This window comes from Trachurus japonicus, chromosome 4, assembly GCF_045865225.1.
Source record: "Trachurus japonicus isolate A0001 chromosome 4, Traja_1.0".
Lineage (NCBI taxonomy): Eukaryota > Metazoa > Chordata > Actinopteri > Carangiformes > Carangidae > Trachurus > Trachurus japonicus.
This window is the reverse complement of record NC_140910.1, coordinates 16,000,274-16,019,294: the sequence shown is the minus strand read 5'-3', so window position 1 is coordinate 16,019,294 and position 19,021 is coordinate 16,000,274. Positions and strand designations below refer to the sequence as shown.

The window sequence follows — 19,021 nt, the reverse complement described above, 5'->3', positions numbered from 1 at the left end:
CAATTGACACATGTTTAATAAACATAAACTGGTGTAACTAATATCAGTATTTTAGTCCTTGTTCTTGAATTAAAGGACCTGCTGATCCTGCATTTTGAGTTTTGTATCCTTATGGGTTTTTTTTTTTTTGCATATAATTTAGTAGGGTAAGTATGTTGCCTTTAATGTGACATTTCAATTTTTACTCTGCACATATCACCCTGCTATTAAAGTAATGAGACAATTAGCTGACACACCTCTGCACATGATCACACACCTAAACATCACTTAGCAAAAGAGATTCAAATCACTGTCATTACTGTCAAAATGTTATGTGCTAATTCATTTTGTATACTACTATACATACACATTACTGGACAGCATGTTCCTTTAGAAACAATGAAAGCTTTATTTACAATTTCAAAGTTCATTTAGTTAACAAATATATACTATGTACATATTTGCAAAGTAAACAGTGTTTATTTTACAACAATCATTCAAGTTACAGTAACAGTGGGTCAGATTGGAAAGACAGTATATTTACACCCATGAAAGAATTGTACATGTCTTCAAGTGCACTTAGCGCACACTCACAGAACATTATTATAAATATTCATAAACATTTCAAAAGATGAAGAGGGAAATCTAGCCTGACTGGTTTAACATTATGATGATCAAACATTTTGTGCCTACATATTAATTCGGTTTATGGGATCAGACTTCACGCTTTATTTAAAAAGGTGAAGTTGCTCCATCTCGGGTAAAGCAACTCCACCCTTCATCAAACAGCTTCAAGCTTCTTGAAGATTATTTTTTTCTACAGACTAACAGCAGAAGTCTAAGCTGTTTGGTCCATACATATAAAACAATGCATAAGACCAGGTACTGCATAGTTACAGAGGAGAACTTAACTTCCTCCCACATTACAATCAAGTCGAGAGGACAATCCTAGAGGGTTTACAATAAAGCCTTGCAGAACAGAATGTCTTTCTAAGTTACTAATCAAGTCACCATTACAGTTACATATGCCTACAGACCAGACATAAAAGTCATACAGCATGGAGAAATTGGTATCAAATGTTTTTGGTCTTTTTTTTCTTCTTTTTTTTTACATTATATAATTTACAGCTTGAACATACACCTTAGTAACTGTTAAAACATTGACAGTAGAAAAGAAAACAAAAACATGAAGTACTCAGTTTAAGGTCACTTTAGCTCCAAACAGTCAGTCAGTGAGGTTGAACTATAGTCACACATGCTACCGTGAGTTTGTACACAGCTTGTTGGATCAAAGCAGCACTGACCAAAACAAGCCCTTGGAGGATACGGTCCTCCGTGCTCAGTCTCATCAGCTCAATGACCCACTCAGCCTGTGGGGTGGAGCCGTTACGTCTGTGTGGAGTGTTTACAAACTAGTTCCTGATACAGTTCAGCAATAAAATGACTCAACTGTGTCTATATGCACAGATGTGTGGGAGGGTGGCATGGAAAAGAAGCAGGTAACCTTTTTTGAAGTGAATTAGCAATTCTGTGTTAGCATTATAAACATTTCCTCACGCTGAGGCACAGGACAATGACAAGGTCGAATAATCTTTGTCAACTACGTCATGCTCTGAAAGAGGAAGATCGATAAGGCAGAAACTGAAGTCTTGGTAAACCGGTTAGAAGGAAGAGCGGTCATTCAAGGATCATTTACAAAATGGTAGTATACAGCAGTTGATAAGAAGAGACATTCAAAGCAAATAGGTCCAAAGGATGCTGAGACATCAACAAAGTTTGTTACAACTAACTTAAAGAGGCACTTAAACTGAACATTTAGAGAGACTACCTCTGCTGTCTGGCTACATTCTGAACTTGTTGACTAGAGGAAAGCTAAATGTTTCATAGCAGCACCAGGGGCTTCAGGTCATGCTGCTACATGGCTAAATGTTTTTTTTTTTTCGGGGGGGGGGGGGGGTTGCTCCACAATGTTCAGCTGCAGAAACTTGTTTCCAGGATAACTGATGACCAAATGAGACAGCTAAAGACGTCTTCTCAGGTTAATGAAAGTAAATGGACTGTAGAACGTGTAAGGCTCAAATCCAGCATTTCAGTACTGTTCTATAATGTGATACTTAAAATACCAAGTCAAGCCAACTTTCAGTCCCTTGTGTCCCACTTGCATACTATATTAACACGTGTTTGGAATATGTAGTGTGTTCGCACAAACAAATGAAAGCCTAAAAATGCCAAAAACAAATCAAACTATTTTGATTTCTGGTAGACTGACATTAATGGATGCTTGTATTCCACAAGGTAGCGGAAACAATAACAAAACACTGGGTTTCCCTTAGTAGCTGTTGTCTGTTTACAATGGTACATAGTGTATGCTTCAAAGTATTACCATGCAGTATGGAAATGGGACACACCGATTGTGTTGACCAAACAGACAGTTGTGGCCACAACAAAACCAAACTGTTTGAATATACTATTAACGCTACAGCTTTTAAATATTAACACAGATTTTCCCCAAGGTTCTTTTTCTGGTTTCAGTATTATTATTTAACCCTCCTACATAATGTATTGCCATATTCACATTCACATTTCTGTTTGTGCTTTTACAATATTCCATTAAATTTTCTTTACACAATGTTAAAATTATCTCTTATCTATATGTTGACAAGATCATTTACAATTCTTAATGTTTCTTTCTCCTCTAATTAAACATTTTCACACAATAAATAATATAATTAAGGAGCAAATCAAAATGTTTCATACAATATCTGAACTCAGTGATGTTCTGAAACAGTGCAGTCTGAAACTGTTTCACAAGTGACACATCTTTGTTGTTTTACCTCCCACACACTGACTCAGAGATTCAACTATGATTGTGAAGTGCTGACTCTCAGCTTTAAGGGGGTTCAGAGGAGGGTGCTCAGTGTTGGAGCTGTTTTTATGCATTAGCCCCAAATTAAAGGTGAAGCAGAAGGACAATGATGCTAAGACTATACACTATTTTTAGGGACCAGATTGACAAAGTCCCTGTAAACAAATTTGATTTAAGGCAAGCTCAAAGTCCCCTAAAACGGAGGACTGTGTAAAAGGCTACAATTCTTACACTTTTCACCCAACGTAAATGTAAAAACCAAAAATGCAAATTGATCTGAGAGTTGTCAGTTAAACCTCAAAGTCACAGTTCGTTTCAGTGTGCTGGATTACAAAGTCAAAACAATGATGTGTCACTGTCAAATCCCAGACTACACTGTGTATTCTCTTCTCCTATTACATTACAATTTTTGAATCCAAATATATATTTAAGATCCAAAACAAAATATAACAACCCACTCTTGCTCCAGGTGAATTTTATATTTTAGTCCCCAATGGAACAATCAACTTAGCAGCATTAATGGACTTTAATGCTCACAAATGGCACAGTCCATCCTATCCAAACATCTGCTCATTCTCCAACTGGCATTTACAAAAAGGACCAGTCCAGGAGGTGAGAACTGAGACCAGATGGTCTTAAGGTTTAAAGATTGCTCAAGAGGCGTTTTGTGTGTAAAATAAATCGTATAACCACTACAGTTAGCTGAAGCAAAATTCAGCAAATTAATGTCACAGAAATTAGGAGGAGTTGAGAGGTAATGCTGGGATTGAAGGCATCTGAGGGTTGCTGTTGGCACATCAGCTGGTGGAAGACAGAGCGGTGGTGGGTTGGCTGGAGCTCACTGGGGTGAGGACAGACTGGGGTTGAGCTAGAGGTTGTAGTTTAAAATCCAAGCAGGAACAGTGTCAGGAGAGGGTCTCTCTTTTGGCCCTCTTGTCATAGATTTGCGTCAGCACGTTAGCAGTGTCCTTCAGCAACGCTTCGAAGATGCTGTCTGCCAGCTGCATCTTGACAAAGAGCTCATCCTCATCGTAGTTGACCCACTGGGCCTCCTCCTCATGGAGTTCCTGAACCTGAGAGATAGACAGAGTTCACCTCTATAGCACAGCTACTGACATCACTTGTTGTTCACTGTCAACTTTCTGTTTTGTGCAGTTAAAGGGACGAGTAATGACTGCTGTTGGAGCGAACCACTGGTGACAGTTGTTTTTGCCAAATCAAGTTCTATTTCATATAAACTTACTGAGTCATTGAAGTCTAAATAGTGCTCAGTTTAAAATGATTAATGTGTTGCCACGCATTACTTGAGCACTTCAAGAGAGAAGTAAAAATGTAACATATTTATCTAGTGATGTAAGATCTTAGTCCCTCATATTAAACTGCTGTGCTATAAAATCATGTACAAAATGACCCAAATACTTCATCTTGGACCTACCAGTATGTGATCGACTCTGTCCCGTTTCTTTCTGCCAAACTTGAGCATCTTCTGCCAGTCGGTCTTCTGGCTCTGACTGTTTGTCAGACTGTACAACTTCAGCACTTCAGCTGCGATGAATTCCTGTTTAACAATTTAAGAAAACAATACAAGTCATCACACATCATCTCTTGACTCCATCGGCCTGTAAAACTGGACACCATAAAATTCTCTGATAACCAAGGCTAGTCACTTTGGTTAAGAAACCAACCGGGAGCAATAAAACAATAATACAGTAAAATACAGGCTGATTAAGGAGGACGGTGAGTGTCGGGCCGTTGTTAAGTCTCTGTTCTAGTTTGTTGGTGGGGATTGTCCTGGACGACTGTACCTGGATTTTGGTGATGTCTCCTGGTGTCTTTACTCTGTGGAAGATGGAGGCCTTGACTCTCCGCGCTTTGACCCACTGAGGCTGATCAGTGTTGGGATCTTCAGCATAGATGTCTTGAAGGATCTCCCATGTCAGGTCATACACGCCCTTTAGAGCAGAGAGCAATAAATGATGAATGGACATAGACATACACAGTGTATTTCAAAACACACACTTATTTATACACCAGTGTTACATTTGGGGCAAATTAGGTTTCAGTATCTTGCTCAAGGACACTTCAACATGTGGACTGGAGAAGCAGGGAAGTGAACCATCACTGCATGACATGACTCTCAAGCAATCGGACTGGATGCTAAAACATGTCATTAAATAGCCTGGGCCAGAGCTTGAAGCTGTGGTGGACAGGTCTCACACTGCCATGTTAGGTAAACATACTGCAAATGAACAAGATAACATGTCAAAGTGTCGGCAATAATTACTGCTCGGCAGCATTTGCATTATTTGCATTCAAAGCAAAGAGAGCACCTGACCAACTGAGACAGTGTCTGAATCTGAGGAACAAGCACAGGGCCAGAGGAAACTGAAGTATCTGTGTAGAGTCAAGAACATCAGGATGCTCATCTGAGAGGAATCTGCTGAATAATGGGAACTCACCAAGCATTTAACCTCAGCTGTTTGGCATGATGCTACTGAAGCAGGACAGTTGGGTGCTGAATTTAAAAAACTTGACTGATAGGGGAATAATAAGACACATAAGTATATGTCTCTTGTTGTAGAACAAAAAATAAAACACATTTTGAATATGTCTAAGGTTGTTTTTGCTACATAGACTTATTTATCATGTTTTGCAACTTCTTTTTTCACCTTTCTGTAGCTGCGAATGGAGAGGGCCTCCTGGTCCTGGCTGTTGGCCTCTTTGCCCATGTACTCTTGTGACGGTTTGGGCTTTGGCAACTCTGCAAGGGTCACTGCTCCCTCCTTCCCCAGGCCACAGCTCTCCCAGATCTCCTGAATAGCAGCGTGGACCATCTTCTCCACTTCTGCAGCCAAGTGAGGCACAACCATGGCGGGCTGCTCAGGTAGTTTAGGAGGCAGGGGGAGAGGTAGCTCGGGTCTAGGTGGAGTCTTCACCTGCTGTTCTCCGCCTGGTGACGTGACCAGCCCCCCCATAGGAGCTCCAGCTGATGAGCCAGACCTCCCCAGGCCCCCTGCTCCCAGCTTCACCTCCTCCTCCTCCTCCTCCTCTCTTTGTTTCTGTTTGAGCCTCTGCTGTTCCCTACGGGAGCTGAGTCCAAAGTCCTCATCAAACCAGTCCTGATCGTCACCCAGATCATCCAGCAGTTCGCGGCTCAGTTCCAGCTCTGCTAGTCGCTTGGCGAGCTCCTCTTGACCACTGGCACCCAGAACTGGACTCTCCTAGTATGAAAAAAAAAAATACAAGGAAAAAAATATTTTCATGATTACTTCCAAGTTTGCATTACAACATTCAACAAACTGCACGATGAACCATCGAAAATCATGGTTTTACATATCTGATCTGGTTTTAAAGAGTATTCTTTCTTACTGTTGTTTCAGACACAAAAGGTTTTCAGTAGAGAGAACCAAATTCAATAAACTCTGTCAACATAAAGTTGGACTTTGGCTTTCCACAGCCAAAAAACATGAGACGCCCAGGTCAAATCAACAAGTACAAGTTAGTCACCATTTGATTATCAACATACCACTGTTCAATCACAGAACAGCTCAGCTATATCACACGTTTTCTAAGTGACATTTCTATTTAAACTGAAACTAAACTAAATACATGGAGATAATATTATTTTCCTGCAAAACCTTCTTTCATTTACATGTTGCTGAACACTCAGATATACACACTCACCGGTTGGTTACACAGCTCTGGAGAAGACAGCTCCTCTTTTTCTATTGGCAGGAAGAAAGGAAGACCATCTTTTTGTTCCACCGCAGGGATCCACTCCTCTTCAACATCTTCACCAAACAAGCCTCCATTAATCTGGTTGGCAGCTTCTATCCTCTGCTCTTTAGCCTTTTTTATTTCAGCAAACTGCTTCACGGTGTCTTTCACAAAGTTTTTGAAGAGCTGGTCTGCGAAGGTGTCCAGTAGATCTGTGTCATTCTTTTCTCCCTGAACATCCCTGGTGTCTGTGATGAGATCTGCAGGAGTCATCTGATGTTGCGAGTCCAAGTCTTCTCTCTCAACGAAGGTTGTAATCTCTTTTTGACTGTGTTTGCCCAGGCCAATCTTGTCCATGTCTGAGATGAGGAGAGTGGTTGGTGCATCATCAAATTCCAATATTATGTCCTGACTGTTGCCGTTAGAAATCGGATGCTTGGGTTCTTCATGTTGCTGTGAATTGTTATGGGTCCTGTTCTTAAGTGAGATCTGGTTGTTGTTAGGAGAATCATCTGAAACCCTTTTATCTTCAGACCCCGTGTCCTCCTGAGATGTTTGTTCATGTTTACTGTTAAGATTTCTTTGTTTTTGATTGTTTATATGCTCATCTGTTTTACGTTTATTTCCACCTTTATCTGACAGATCATCAAAGAATGAATCCTCATCCTCTGTGGTGTCTGTGTAGACCTCAAACTTATCTGGGAGGTGTGTGATTTTGTCTGGAGGAGCAAAGATACCATGGCGCTCATCACATTCAAAGTATACCACCCCATCATAAGTGCCATTGTTGCTCCCTTCTGACTTATCCAACTCCACGCCAGCCCAGAAGCCATTGGCAAAGCTGGTTGGACCTTTGAATCTCAGAGTGCCAGGCTGAACGCTGCCAACAAGAACCCGATCTCCAATGTTAAAACTTTGCATTTCATCTACAACAGGAGAGAGAGGCGTCTGCAAAGGAGAGATGGGTGGTGAGTGGATGGAATCAATACTCCTATCTTCATGTTTGGAGTCGTCTGTCTGTTTATGGAGATCTAGCAGTCTTCCAGATTGTTGGCTGGGTTCACTGGTGCCAGAACGGTGACTCAGCTCCTCGGCTATTTCCTCCTCTACCTCCTCACTCTGGCTGTCGTATGATGAGGCTCTGATAGGGGAGTCCCTTCTTGAACCCTTGATTTCAGTCGGAGAACCTGAGATTTGAGTGTCAGTCTTGGAAATGTGATGCTGCTCTCTGGGTGACAAATCCACAGATGACTCAAAATCATCATGATAGCCACCTGCCAAGGGAGAAGAGGGTTCTTCAGGCTTTATGGGTGCCTCCTTCGAAGAATAGGCGACTGAGTTAGGGCGGCAGGAGGGGTCACTGGATGAAGAGCTGTAACTTGGATGTGGTGGAAGTGAATGTGACTCAGCAGTAGGTTTTTCCACATCCTCTTCTTCAAATGGAGAATATCGATGTTCTTCACTCACAGCAGAGACAACATGTTTAGATGTAGACACCTTCCCCCAGGAGTCAGGTCTGTCTTCAGTTTCCAGTTCGAGGGGATGTTCAGAGTGATCATCTAACCCAGAACTTATTTGCACCTCCAGCTCTTCCTGAATTTCAGATCTCTGGCCAGACACGATGTTCTCATCCTCAGACTCAATACTGTGTGTCTTGGTTTCCTTAGAGGGGGGTCTCAGGAGATCCACTGTGGACTGACGGCTCCTCAGTCCTGAGGTTGGGCACTCTGGGCTGCCATACACTGGGGTCGGTGTGACAGTCGGTGGATCTTCATCAGATAATACTTCAGGTACTAACGTAATAGAAGACAGTGATATTATTATTGTATGTATGTATATCATGTATGAATTAGTTATGATGTTTTACGTACAGCATCAGTGTTTAAATATATACGTATTAGTATGAATGTGTGATATATGCGAATGAATCACTCACTGTGGTTCAAAGAAGCATCAATTTGAGTCCTTCCAGAGTCAGACACTTGGCTGGTTTCAGACCTAAAAGAGAGAGGTTTTTTAATGGACTGAGCACCATTTTGCAATAAAAGAGTGGACAGTAAGTAATTTTGGTACCTATGTGAAGGTGGTTTAATGGACTGATCAGTGACAGTGGAGTCTTTGATCTGGGACTGTGTATCAGGTGTTGAGTCTGGCTCCTTGTTCAGTTCTGCCTTAGTTTTCTCAATGAAGTTGTTATAGGTCTGAAAATAAAAAAGAGGAGCATAACATTTGAGATATCAGACACAAACTACAGTATAAACATGCACCCAGACAATCAAAATCATCTATGAGCCAAAATAAACATTTACCTCCAGCTGCTTCAACAGGCTGGCTTCCTTTGCCTTCAGGCGCTCCTTGTTCCTTTTCTTCTGCTCTTTCTTCAGCTGGTAGGCCATAAACTTTCGTTTTCTGAGTTCTTCCTTCAGAGCCTTGATACGAGACTCTATGTCACTCTGGTCTGAAATGGGTTCTGAAAGCAAATTTAGATGATAAATCACAGTTAGAATGTGAAACTGGTGCCAAACGTCTGATTAGCAAAGGGTAATCCAACGTTGTGCCCACTCAAACTGAGTTCCAACACAGTTCTTTGGGGATTACTTTACATTTTCTTTACCAAGAATGTGATAAATTCGTTTTTGTGCATGTTGCCTTGTTTAATACACAATGAACAAACAGTTTTACAAAGCTTAAAGGTTTTAACAGTGGCCTGAAAAGGAAAGAAACATTCAGTTACAATACTAGGCCGGCAAAACTGCCTTTACTTGTGTGATAGCTGAGTGCAATGCAAAGTGTTCACTCCTTATATCACCCAGCTAAGCAGGTTCAGTATCAGGGAAGTGCTTGCATAATGTATTCCTGGCAGCATCACATTAAGCCTGACTACCGGCTGCCAGCAATATAGCTGCATTATGTCCACTCTCTCTTCTTTACTCCCTCCATCTTCTCAGAGAACTATCAGGAAGTATTATACCTCTCAAAACATTATATGTTAAGGGTGTGGGTGTTGAGGCATTGGGTTACTCACCAGTCTGCGGGGCCATAGGATGCTCAGTCGGCTGAGTGCGGGCCTGGTGAGCGGTCCGGGAGGAGGAGCGAAGCAGCATCTTGGTTTTGCTGCTGCCATCTGAAGGAGAGGCAGCAGGGCTGTGGCTGCCTTTGAGTATCGAAGACTGGACAGACAAAAACGGGGGGAGGAGGGGAAGAGATGGGAATATTACTTCAGGATATGACAACAGCGGATTAATATTTTACAAGCCCAGTAAAGAAACAAATGGGCAGTAACCATATTGCATAGTATACAATGCAAAGCTCTGTGTGTTTTCAACGGATCAGTGAAAGACAACAAATAACCCAACAGCATCTAAACTGAGTCGACAGAAACCTGTTCACAATGGCAAACTGTGGGTTGTTTAATTTGGAGCTGTATTCAGATTCAAAATTGACTCATCTACCATCAAACATATGGGACTTAGGGCTGGAATATAAAAAGGAAATCACCACATTTATACGTACTTGTCTGCTCGGTGATAGTGACGCTGAAGTGAAGTCTTGGGTGTAGTTCGCAGGGCTGTTTTGGACTGAGGCCAAAGGTGTTTCAGGGACTGACACAGGTTCTGCTAAGGAGGGGCTTCCTGGTGGCTGGGACCCCAATCCCTCTGTGTGTATACTGGACTCAGGCGTTGCTGAGGAGCAGTCACCCTCACTGATGTACTCTGAAAGTTTAAACACATCAACATTAAGTCATTTTTATTTGTCTGTTTAATTGACTTTCCAAACCACAGGTTGTGTGCTACATTGAATTTCAAAACTCTGTTCTTTCACGTTAAAGCTTGTGACACACTTGAAAATCAAACAAACAGGTCCCCTCACCTTTCTCACTGTCAGTCCTGGGCTCTGAGCTCCGATGGTGACTTGAGCTAATGTCAGAGATCTCATTTTTCTGACTCTCCGAAACATCGCTATCTTTGTCCTGAGGCGTCTGCCGGTCCCAGACAGCCAGGGCCTCTTTCTCCATCCTACGAACCTCTGCCTCCTCCTGGTCCAGCCGCTGTTTCCACTGCAGCAGCTCTTCAGCATGGCGACGCCTCTGCATCAGCTGCTGCTCCCGCTTGGTCAGGAATCTGGGGAGCGTAACGGTAAAGATGAAGGGGAAAACAGAGAGATGAGAGAAGGAGCAGGAAGGAAGAGATTAAAGAGAGAGATTGTAGATAACAGTGAGGAGAAAGGAGGATGAAGAGAGAGGCAGGAAGAAGGAAAAGGGGGGAGGGAGAAGTTAAGATGGCAGTGATAAGGGAGAGAAGAGAAAAAGACATTTAGCATAAGGGATGATTAACATGGCCCCCCCACAGAAGCAAGCAGACCCAAATCACCTGGATTCTAGTTTTCACAGCAAAGTCAACTCAAACGTCTGTCCAACACTCAGAGAAGCAAACTCACACACATACACACCCGATCCATGCCTGGAATAATCATCCAAATGTGTAAGTGTATAAGCACCCATCAAAATTTAAGAAAAAAGATAAAGATATGTCACTCAGGAAAAAAGAAGAGTTGGAAAATTATAGTGGAGATGTTTGACTCATGCAGCAGACTGGAATCCAGAAGGTCAACATTGATTGGGTGCAGTCACACACATACACACACTTCAAACATATTTACAGGAGGTAAAAAAAAAACGACAAGCAAAGACAGTAACATCTGGAGTGTGACATCCATTTACTGCTCTGCCTTATTGATGAGGACAATAAAACAGAAGTGTTGTCTCGTTTTTGCAAAAGCAAAAGAATTTGATTCTAAAATTTGAACTACATCGAGTCACTTATACGTACACACTGCAAATATATGTGCAGATGCCGATCAAAACAAAATGCAGTCAGGTATAGCTGTTGTGTAATAGGATCTCCCACAGCTATGGGTGCCATTACAGTGCAGTATTATTTAGCCCTAATCTAATTTAGAGGCCCTTCTCTTGACCTAATGTAAACTGATGACAGGCCAGATACTGAAGAGTCAGAGTGGGGGGTTCTTTTAGTGCATTCCCAAACTGTATTAAAGGCAATGGCCATTTGTACTTATTATCCCATCCTATGCAACAGTTACCTAATAAAGAGGGCTAGTTAAGATTTACTGGGCTCATTAAAGAGATAGACCACTCCATCTCTGGTCTGTTACTTCCAAGTCATAGTGTGGTTTAATCTGAAAACATTTTATATCAATAACTGGTCTGGAGCGGACCAGCCAGCAGCCACAAGAAGAGAAGGGAGATGCATTGCAACTTATTTATCATTTATGAAATAAAGAGGGGAAGTGTCACAAGTTAAACACCAGAAATTAGTGAAATCCCAGTTTGAGAGACTGAGATTCCCATTCAACAAGGAAGGCTCCCCTTAAATAAACATAATCTTTGACCTTGTTTATCATCTGGTTATCTCAATTTCTGATTGTTTTGAATTCAAGTATTGAGCTTTAATACATACAGTGGTAAGATTATATTATTTTCCTAATTGGCAACATAAATAGTGAAAATTACCTAAAAAAAAGAATTTCAAATCAAAGTGGAATTGTCAAAGAGTTAGCTTATTTAAGTTAAGCAGCTTTCCTTGGGCACTTTTCAAACTTTCACTCAAACTCCTCCCACCACAAAGTCCATCCTGGAAGTTAAAACCTTCTTGAAACCTCACAGAAAACCCAAACAAAGTAACACAATCCAATCACTCGTCATTCACCATCCCACCCACACAGGGTCCCCGTGCCAGTGGATGAACACAAGCATGTTCCATGGGGGTGGGAGGTGTGGCGGGGCAGAGCTAGGTGGAGGTGCTGGGGGGGAAGAGGTAGAGATCACTGTACAGTACCTGACCAACTGGTTGTAGATAAAGAGCTGGAATTTAGGGTGGAGGTTGGGAAGACAGACACTGAGGGAGGCCCAGTGGTGGGCCGTGAACACAGAGAGGAAGTAGTGGACAGGAGAGCAGTGTCTACAACATACAAGCACGCAACAGACAAAGTCAAAGGTGTCACACGAACATAGGTATGGACATGTACAAAGCACGCACGCACACACACACACACAATTTAGGTGGGGTGGGGGAGGAGGGGTATTAAAAACACGAGAGAAACAGAGGGAAAAGACAAGTAGAGAGAGAGAGAGAGAGAAGAGTGATATGAGAAAATGTGGTTTTATTGCACCTGAGGTGTCAGTCTGTGATTTGTTAGAAAATTGTGACTTTAAAATGACAGTATTGGAGAAGATGAACATTTTAAACTCATGTAATGGGCATTGAGTATGGGGGGTGGGGGGTGGGGTACGATCAGTGCTGTCCTGCTGATAAACGGATGTAAGAGATAAATTTGTCAAAAACATCAGGGTTACTGTGAATCTAAGTACTTACAACTTTGGATGAAGTGAATATAACTTTGTTAGTGCTTTAGATCAACAACATGACTGGGGCGACAGACGATGGCAGAGGAAAGGAAGAGGCACATGATTTATTAAAAGAAGATCATGGCAAGCACGCTAGTGAATACATGATCAGACACAATTAAACATTAGGTTAATACGTTTTATGTTGCGTTAGGTCCGACTCCTCAGTGACTCAATTCTGCAGTGAATTGTGGATTTAAACTTCTGTATAAATAAAATTAAACACAGGCAAATTCGAAATTGTGTTGCTAATTTCCAGTATAACTTGAAAACCTAACCAGACCTAAAAACTGCTGAAGTTTCACCACAGTATTGAAGACTGGCCTGTAAATTATTAACTTCTGAATCCTAAAACCCAGAACAATTAACCTACTTGTTGGAGTGACCCGGTCATGAAAGGCTCTAAAATCACCTGACCCGTTAGCTGTTTCTAAAACCTCAGAGGAGAAACTCAGAGGAGAAACTCCAAACATGTACAATAACTGGTCTATAAAAGTGATGGTGTGCACAACAAGTTTCAATATTACATGATATTACATGTTTAGATTTGTTAAGGCCTTTAACTTTGCCTGATGCTCTTGCTCGCTGAGGTTTGTTGATCAGATAACTCTTAGTCAAGATTCTCATATACTAAGTACTGTTAGTTGAAAAGGTTACAGAGAGCATTAGAGGCTGGGTATTTGTCTAGTCTACAGGAAGAGGAACATGGAGCATGCTTAACACATCCACACATTCACAGCACGTTAGAAAGCAAGCAAAGATGGCATGCACAGATATGACTGTTAGTTCCTACTAGATTAGTTGTTTCTTATGTCCGACCTTCAGCTTTGTAGAATTAATTCATTTTTACAAAAAGCATAGGGCAGCACAAATGGAGAGCCTTCCAGCTTGTAAATACATCTAAATTCTGATTTAGTTATTGTAATTTCATGTCTGTTTCAGCACATACTCTGTGTTTGGCCCCAGGATCTGATCAGCAGCCAAATGTGAAAAACTAAAAAGGTGAACAACACAAGTATGTGACTTGATCAGGGTATACCTGTTTGTGTAAAATAAAATGAATGAAATAAGTAAAATCACAAGGGAGATGAGTACACACCTACACAGAATGCTACTAAAAATGGGTAAGGAAGCATGACTTTTAATTTTTGCAAAACTCTCAAGAACCTGTAAATGTATGAAATTAAATGAAAGTCTTTACTTCTCATCCATTTGAGTGCGCATCTTCTTAAGCTTCTGCATGATGCTGCTGGTCTCACTTCCAGAGATAGAGAGCGAGGGAGAGGGGCTGCGGTTATCAACAGCATGTCCTATGCTGGGGGAGGCCGGCTCTGATGCTGGTGTTTCTGACACAGGAGTCTCCTGCAGGATGTATAAACAGTCACACACACAAACAAACAAGAAAATAACTAGGAAAAACACTTAAGAAAAGCCTTAAGATGAACATGATCTCCAGTTAAATGTGTTTTCTTATTTTATTGAACTAAGGTTCTATATCTGTCACAAACAGCAGAGATGGAAACTTCCTCTGTATCGTCTGTGGACCTAGTTAGCGAATGCATGACTTACAGGTGGTGCTTCACCCCCAACACACTTCAGACGCTCCTTGAGTCTGAGTGTAGAGTTTCTCATCCGCTCAATCTCCTCCTGCTGCTTCAGCAACAGCTGTCTTTCCTTCCTCGCTGCTTTGTTTGCCTCCTGAAGTCTTTTGATCTCAGCCTGGAGTCGTGAGCAAAGTAGGAGAGCAAGTTGATTTGTGTTAGTCATGATCAAACCATACTCCAAAACTCAAGTTTTACTTAATGTCATTATGTTTCCACCCGAGGTTACCTGCTCCTGCTGTAGTTTCATCAGAAGTCCCCTCTGCTTCTTCCTAATTGGTGGCATTTTGTCATCCTCTCCCTTGTCCCTCAGTCTCTTTTTCTGGTGCTCTAGCCAGGCCAGCTCGGTTCTCGTCTTCTCTTTGAGAGCCTTCTGGCGAAGACGCAGGAGAGAGCTCTGATGCTGCAGTCTTACTTCTTCATCCTTCATGTATTGACGCACCATGTCCATTGTGAACTGGGAAAAGCTGTCTTGTCCACCAGAGAAGGCCATGTTTCCATCTTGAGACTGCAGAGGAACAAAAGTGAAATGGTAAAGATCAGTCCCAAAGGAAAGGTCAAAAGGACAATGATACATTTGAGAGGATAAATAACACTGTCAGCTGTCAAGTGTATATGAGTCATTTCATTTAATTTCATATTTATTCCATTCATGGTTTACATGCATGATTACATGTTAGCTTTTCTGTTTTTATGATAGCTGCCCCTTTCTATAGTTATAATTACATTAGCTTAGATACCAAGCATTAACACCAATACCACACACTATTTCAGAGAATTAAAGATGAGGAAAAACAGCAATGAACACAATTTGTCTATCTTTTAACTTTCAACTCACATACACTTATTTTACTCTTTTCTTTTTCTCTCTTTCTCCTTCTTTTTTTTCATAGGCACTTATTTTTTCCACAGTCCTCTCACCTTTAAGATACTGTGTGATCCTGAAACCAATGTTGCGTTGTGACTGGCGCCATCGTCCTCCGATTCCTCGTGGTTGCGGGACTTTCTCTCCATAGTTCCACGTCGGTGAGCCTCAGACGGCAACAGAGAGCGGAATGATCGCTCTTCTATCTCGTCCTCTGTCATGGACTCATCAAACTTGAGAGAGTACTCCGTTGCCACTGATGTACTGTCCGCTGGGGGGGGTCACAAATAATATATGCTCATTGAACGCTATATTTTCAATGACAGCCACTAATTTCAGATGTCACACATGTCATGAGTTTATTTGCAGTTTTTAGCACAGATTAAATGATCTCAGTAAAGATACCTTTCTCATCCACTATAGAAGGGATGCTGTCACTGCAGAGGGAGTCATTTGCTGCTGTAGGAACTTCCTCCTCAATGGAGCTGTTACCGGCTTCCCTCTCTGTCCTCCCCTCAGCTCCCGCCTTCTTCCATTTCCCCTCTCCTCCCTCTTTCTCCGTCCGATCTCTGTGTTCTGAGGATACCTGCGATGGGCTGTGGAGGCTGCTCGAGTCTGCTCCACTGAAGAAATAGGAAAAAAGGCAAGATTTAGTTCCTCTTGCTTTGTCCTGTGCTGATCTAAATGTAAAAAATGAAATAAGAGATACATGAGAAGCCGTACTGGTACCTGAGGTTGGGTCTTCTGAAGGACAGAGAGTCTGAGTGACTGAGGCTGTTCAGCGAAGACAGGGGCTCCTCTGGCCTCGTCCTCCTGCTCGACACCTCACTCTGGAAGCTGTAAAAGGAGGACACTCGATAAATTAGGTCAAATGCTAACTTTAGCTCTCAGTGGTGACTGTTAAAACACTTATAGTAATAACAGAAGGCAAATTTATGATTTAATATGCTCTGAATTTAAATTTTCATCAGTTAAGGGATATAAGCTGATATAAGCCATAACATGGGTGTTGAACACAACCTTGTAACACAACTAGAGATGTTAAAAGTAATTCATAAGGACAAACAGTTTGTACTGCGCCTTAAGAATGAGATGTGTTTTTACTTCACCTGTCAGAGTCAGCTTTATCTTGCTGTTGATTCATAGAGGAGCTCTCCTGGTCATCCCGCTGGTCCAACATGGAGGAATCGGTGGCAACGACCAAAGCTCCTGCTATCTGCGACCGGGCCAAGTCTGTCATCTGACAGATGGGATTATACACAGATCAAGTATTTGATTTGGTGAGTCTGACATTGAATATTGCGCTTTTCTCTTTTGCATTTATTGTTATTTCTTTACAGTAATTCAACAATCAATCAGCTTTTGTAACAAAATGAGGACACCGGCTGTTTTCCAGGCAGAGGGGAAGGCCGTGATTGCTAACCTCCTTGATGTGTCGGGCAGCGTCGGCTGTGTACCGTGCTGCCTCAGCCTGTTGACTCATCATCTTAGTAGTTGCCTCCTGGATGCCTTCCAAAGTCTCTCTTTGATTCACTGCCAAACTCTCCTGCAGTTCAATATGAGCCTGGAGAAACCCATACACACAGAAGAAGAAAATCAACCATAGTCTGGAAATCAAAAGGTGAAGAGGCAGACACTGAATAGGTCTTCTATAAACATCGATATATTGTTCCTGGGAGTAAAATAATGGATTAACTGTGTGTGATCTGTGTGGTCGTACCCTGGCCACTCTCTGCCGGTTTTCCTCCAGCTGTAGTTTTGTCTCCAGAGCTTCTCTTTCAGTCTTGATCTTCAGTTCGTAGAGGTCACGCTCATGGCGCTGCTGCTTGGCCTGCAGTGTCAAAGTTCACAAAGCAGCTCGATAAGCACATCAATACACACTCGTTACAGTGAGGGAGTCATTGAAATTTACAGAGGCCAAAAAAGCTCTGTGTTTATGAAGAAAATGTTATTCAGCAACAACAATCAAATCAAGTCTCTAATAAACAAAATCACTGAAGTGCATTTACATTGATGAGGGCCATAATATGAAAGCTGACGCTGTCACAGCCAGTTACAAATATAGTAGAGTCCTGGTTCATACAGTACAACATCGTTAATAAGTTGTTGTTTGTTAATATTTTGTTTTATTAACAACTGTAAGCAGCTAATATTTTTTAACAGTATGTCAAATCATCTCTACGTAGCATCAGGATAGGATAGGACCTACGTTTAACTCAATTTTAATAGATAGATGGATAATAAAAAAGCTGCTGATATGAAAACTCTATAGACATAGAGCATGATCATTGTTCAGGTTACGTTATTAGCTATTTGTACTATTGGTATTACTGCACAGTATCGTCTGCAACAGAACCCTCCTTTACCTTGAGCATTTGGGCCAAAGACGCGCTCTCCTGCTGGGCCATGGACACACCCATCAGCCTCTCCATGTCACCCAGCTGTCGGACCGACTCCTCAACGGACTCCAGGTACTGGAGCTCTGCTGCCATACGCTGCTGCAGGACGGCAGGTGAATATTGTAGTTCACCTGAGAGACAAGGAAGGGTGGAGAGGAAGTATGCTCAGTTATGAATGCATCTGTGAAACCATCTTTTTGGGCTTATTTTAACAGTATCATCCAAGTTGACTAACAGTAATGTTCTGTGTCACATAATGTCTATAATATTGATGCGAGTGTTATTTACCTGTGGTCCTGCTCTCGCCTCTACCATTGCGAGTGGTGGTGCTCATGTGATTTGCCCCCAGGGAGCCACTGGAAGCGTCTGCCCCTGGAGGAGAACCGAGGTCTGGAGAGCCAGAAGGAGACGCGTGTTTGGGCCTGGTCGCTGAAGACTTCTTACCATCCAGGCCAGAACTAGAAACACAATGAAATTATGAAGGAAAAATTTAAATAATGATGATGAATCAATGTGGTTTTAAGTTTGAATGAAACAAGAGTGGGTATACTTTTATTATTAATGTTAAAGGGGTTCAGGTCATGGGTTAATGTAATACAATAATATTAAACATATTAACATATAATGTATCACACTGGCTGATTAAGCTGAAGTGTGAAAAGCTGACAAGAAAAAAAAATGGTACATGATATAACATACATTGTGATGGCACCGTTTTAAAAGGTTTTTAAATCATGCACAGGTCAATGGCATTTTGCTTTCATTAAGTCAACAGTGCAACTTCTATAGGGGACTGAGTGAGCGTAAAGAGTGAGGCGGGTTGAGCAAATGATAAAGAAAGAGGGGCCCCATGGCCGTGCAAACCCTTGGATTGAATGAAGCAGCATAGCTCTGCTGTGAGAGGCCCAGACTATGAATGGCTATATTGTGCTGCTCAGAGATGATCGGAGGCCAAGGCAATGTCTAACGAGATCATGATACACTCGTACTCCCTTATTAAGGGAAGCAGACAGTGGTATCTTTCTTCTGCAATGACAACAATCCCAGAACTCGCTGACACCCATAGTGACATATATGCTGTTGCTAAATAACTTTCTATTACTCATTTTAAGTCACAACCAAAACAAAAACAAAACAAAAAGTTGCTGTGTGTGAATGGTTTTAAAGACA

The 19,021-nt window shown here is 41.7% G+C and overlaps 1 protein-coding gene across 3 annotated transcripts in view; it reads right to left on the bottom strand.

Moving 5' to 3' along the window:
- Positions 1 to 364: 364 nt before the first annotated feature.
- Positions 365 to 19,021, bottom strand: part of cep350 (centrosomal protein 350) — a 33,371-nt gene continuing 14,714 nt past the window's right edge. The window contains exons 16-38 of one of the 3 annotated variants that reach the window (XM_085774323.1): positions 18,140 to 18,309; positions 17,819 to 17,982; positions 17,173 to 17,283; positions 16,876 to 17,016; positions 16,562 to 16,692; positions 16,182 to 16,289; positions 15,858 to 16,075; positions 15,509 to 15,723; positions 14,817 to 15,095; positions 14,556 to 14,705; positions 14,188 to 14,348; positions 12,418 to 12,540; positions 10,433 to 10,683; positions 10,076 to 10,275; positions 9,588 to 9,732; positions 8,872 to 9,032; positions 8,636 to 8,763; positions 8,499 to 8,560; positions 6,530 to 8,355; positions 5,515 to 6,066; positions 4,651 to 4,797; positions 4,281 to 4,403; positions 365 to 3,918 (exon numbers count right to left, since the gene is read on the bottom strand). In XM_085774323.1, coding sequence (XP_085630449.1) covers positions 3,751 to 3,918; positions 4,281 to 4,403; positions 4,651 to 4,797; positions 5,515 to 6,066; positions 6,530 to 8,355; positions 8,499 to 8,560; positions 8,636 to 8,763; positions 8,872 to 9,032; positions 9,588 to 9,732; positions 10,076 to 10,275; positions 10,433 to 10,683; positions 12,418 to 12,540; positions 14,188 to 14,348; positions 14,556 to 14,705; positions 14,817 to 15,095; positions 15,509 to 15,723; positions 15,858 to 16,075; positions 16,182 to 16,289; positions 16,562 to 16,692; positions 16,876 to 17,016; positions 17,173 to 17,283; positions 17,819 to 17,982; positions 18,140 to 18,309 — 5,734 coding nt within the window. In that variant the 3' untranslated portion in view covers positions 365 to 3,750. Of the gene's footprint in view, positions 3,919 to 4,280; positions 4,404 to 4,650; positions 4,798 to 5,514; positions 6,067 to 6,529; positions 8,356 to 8,498; positions 8,574 to 8,635; positions 8,764 to 8,871; positions 9,033 to 9,587; positions 9,733 to 10,075; positions 10,276 to 10,432; positions 10,684 to 12,417; positions 12,541 to 14,187; positions 14,349 to 14,555; positions 14,706 to 14,816; positions 15,096 to 15,508; positions 15,724 to 15,857; positions 16,076 to 16,181; positions 16,290 to 16,561; positions 16,693 to 16,875; positions 17,017 to 17,172; positions 17,284 to 17,818; positions 17,983 to 18,139; positions 18,310 to 19,021 lie in introns of all 3 variants that reach the window. The other 2 variants (XM_085774322.1, XM_085774324.1) reach the window with 2 other exon arrangements.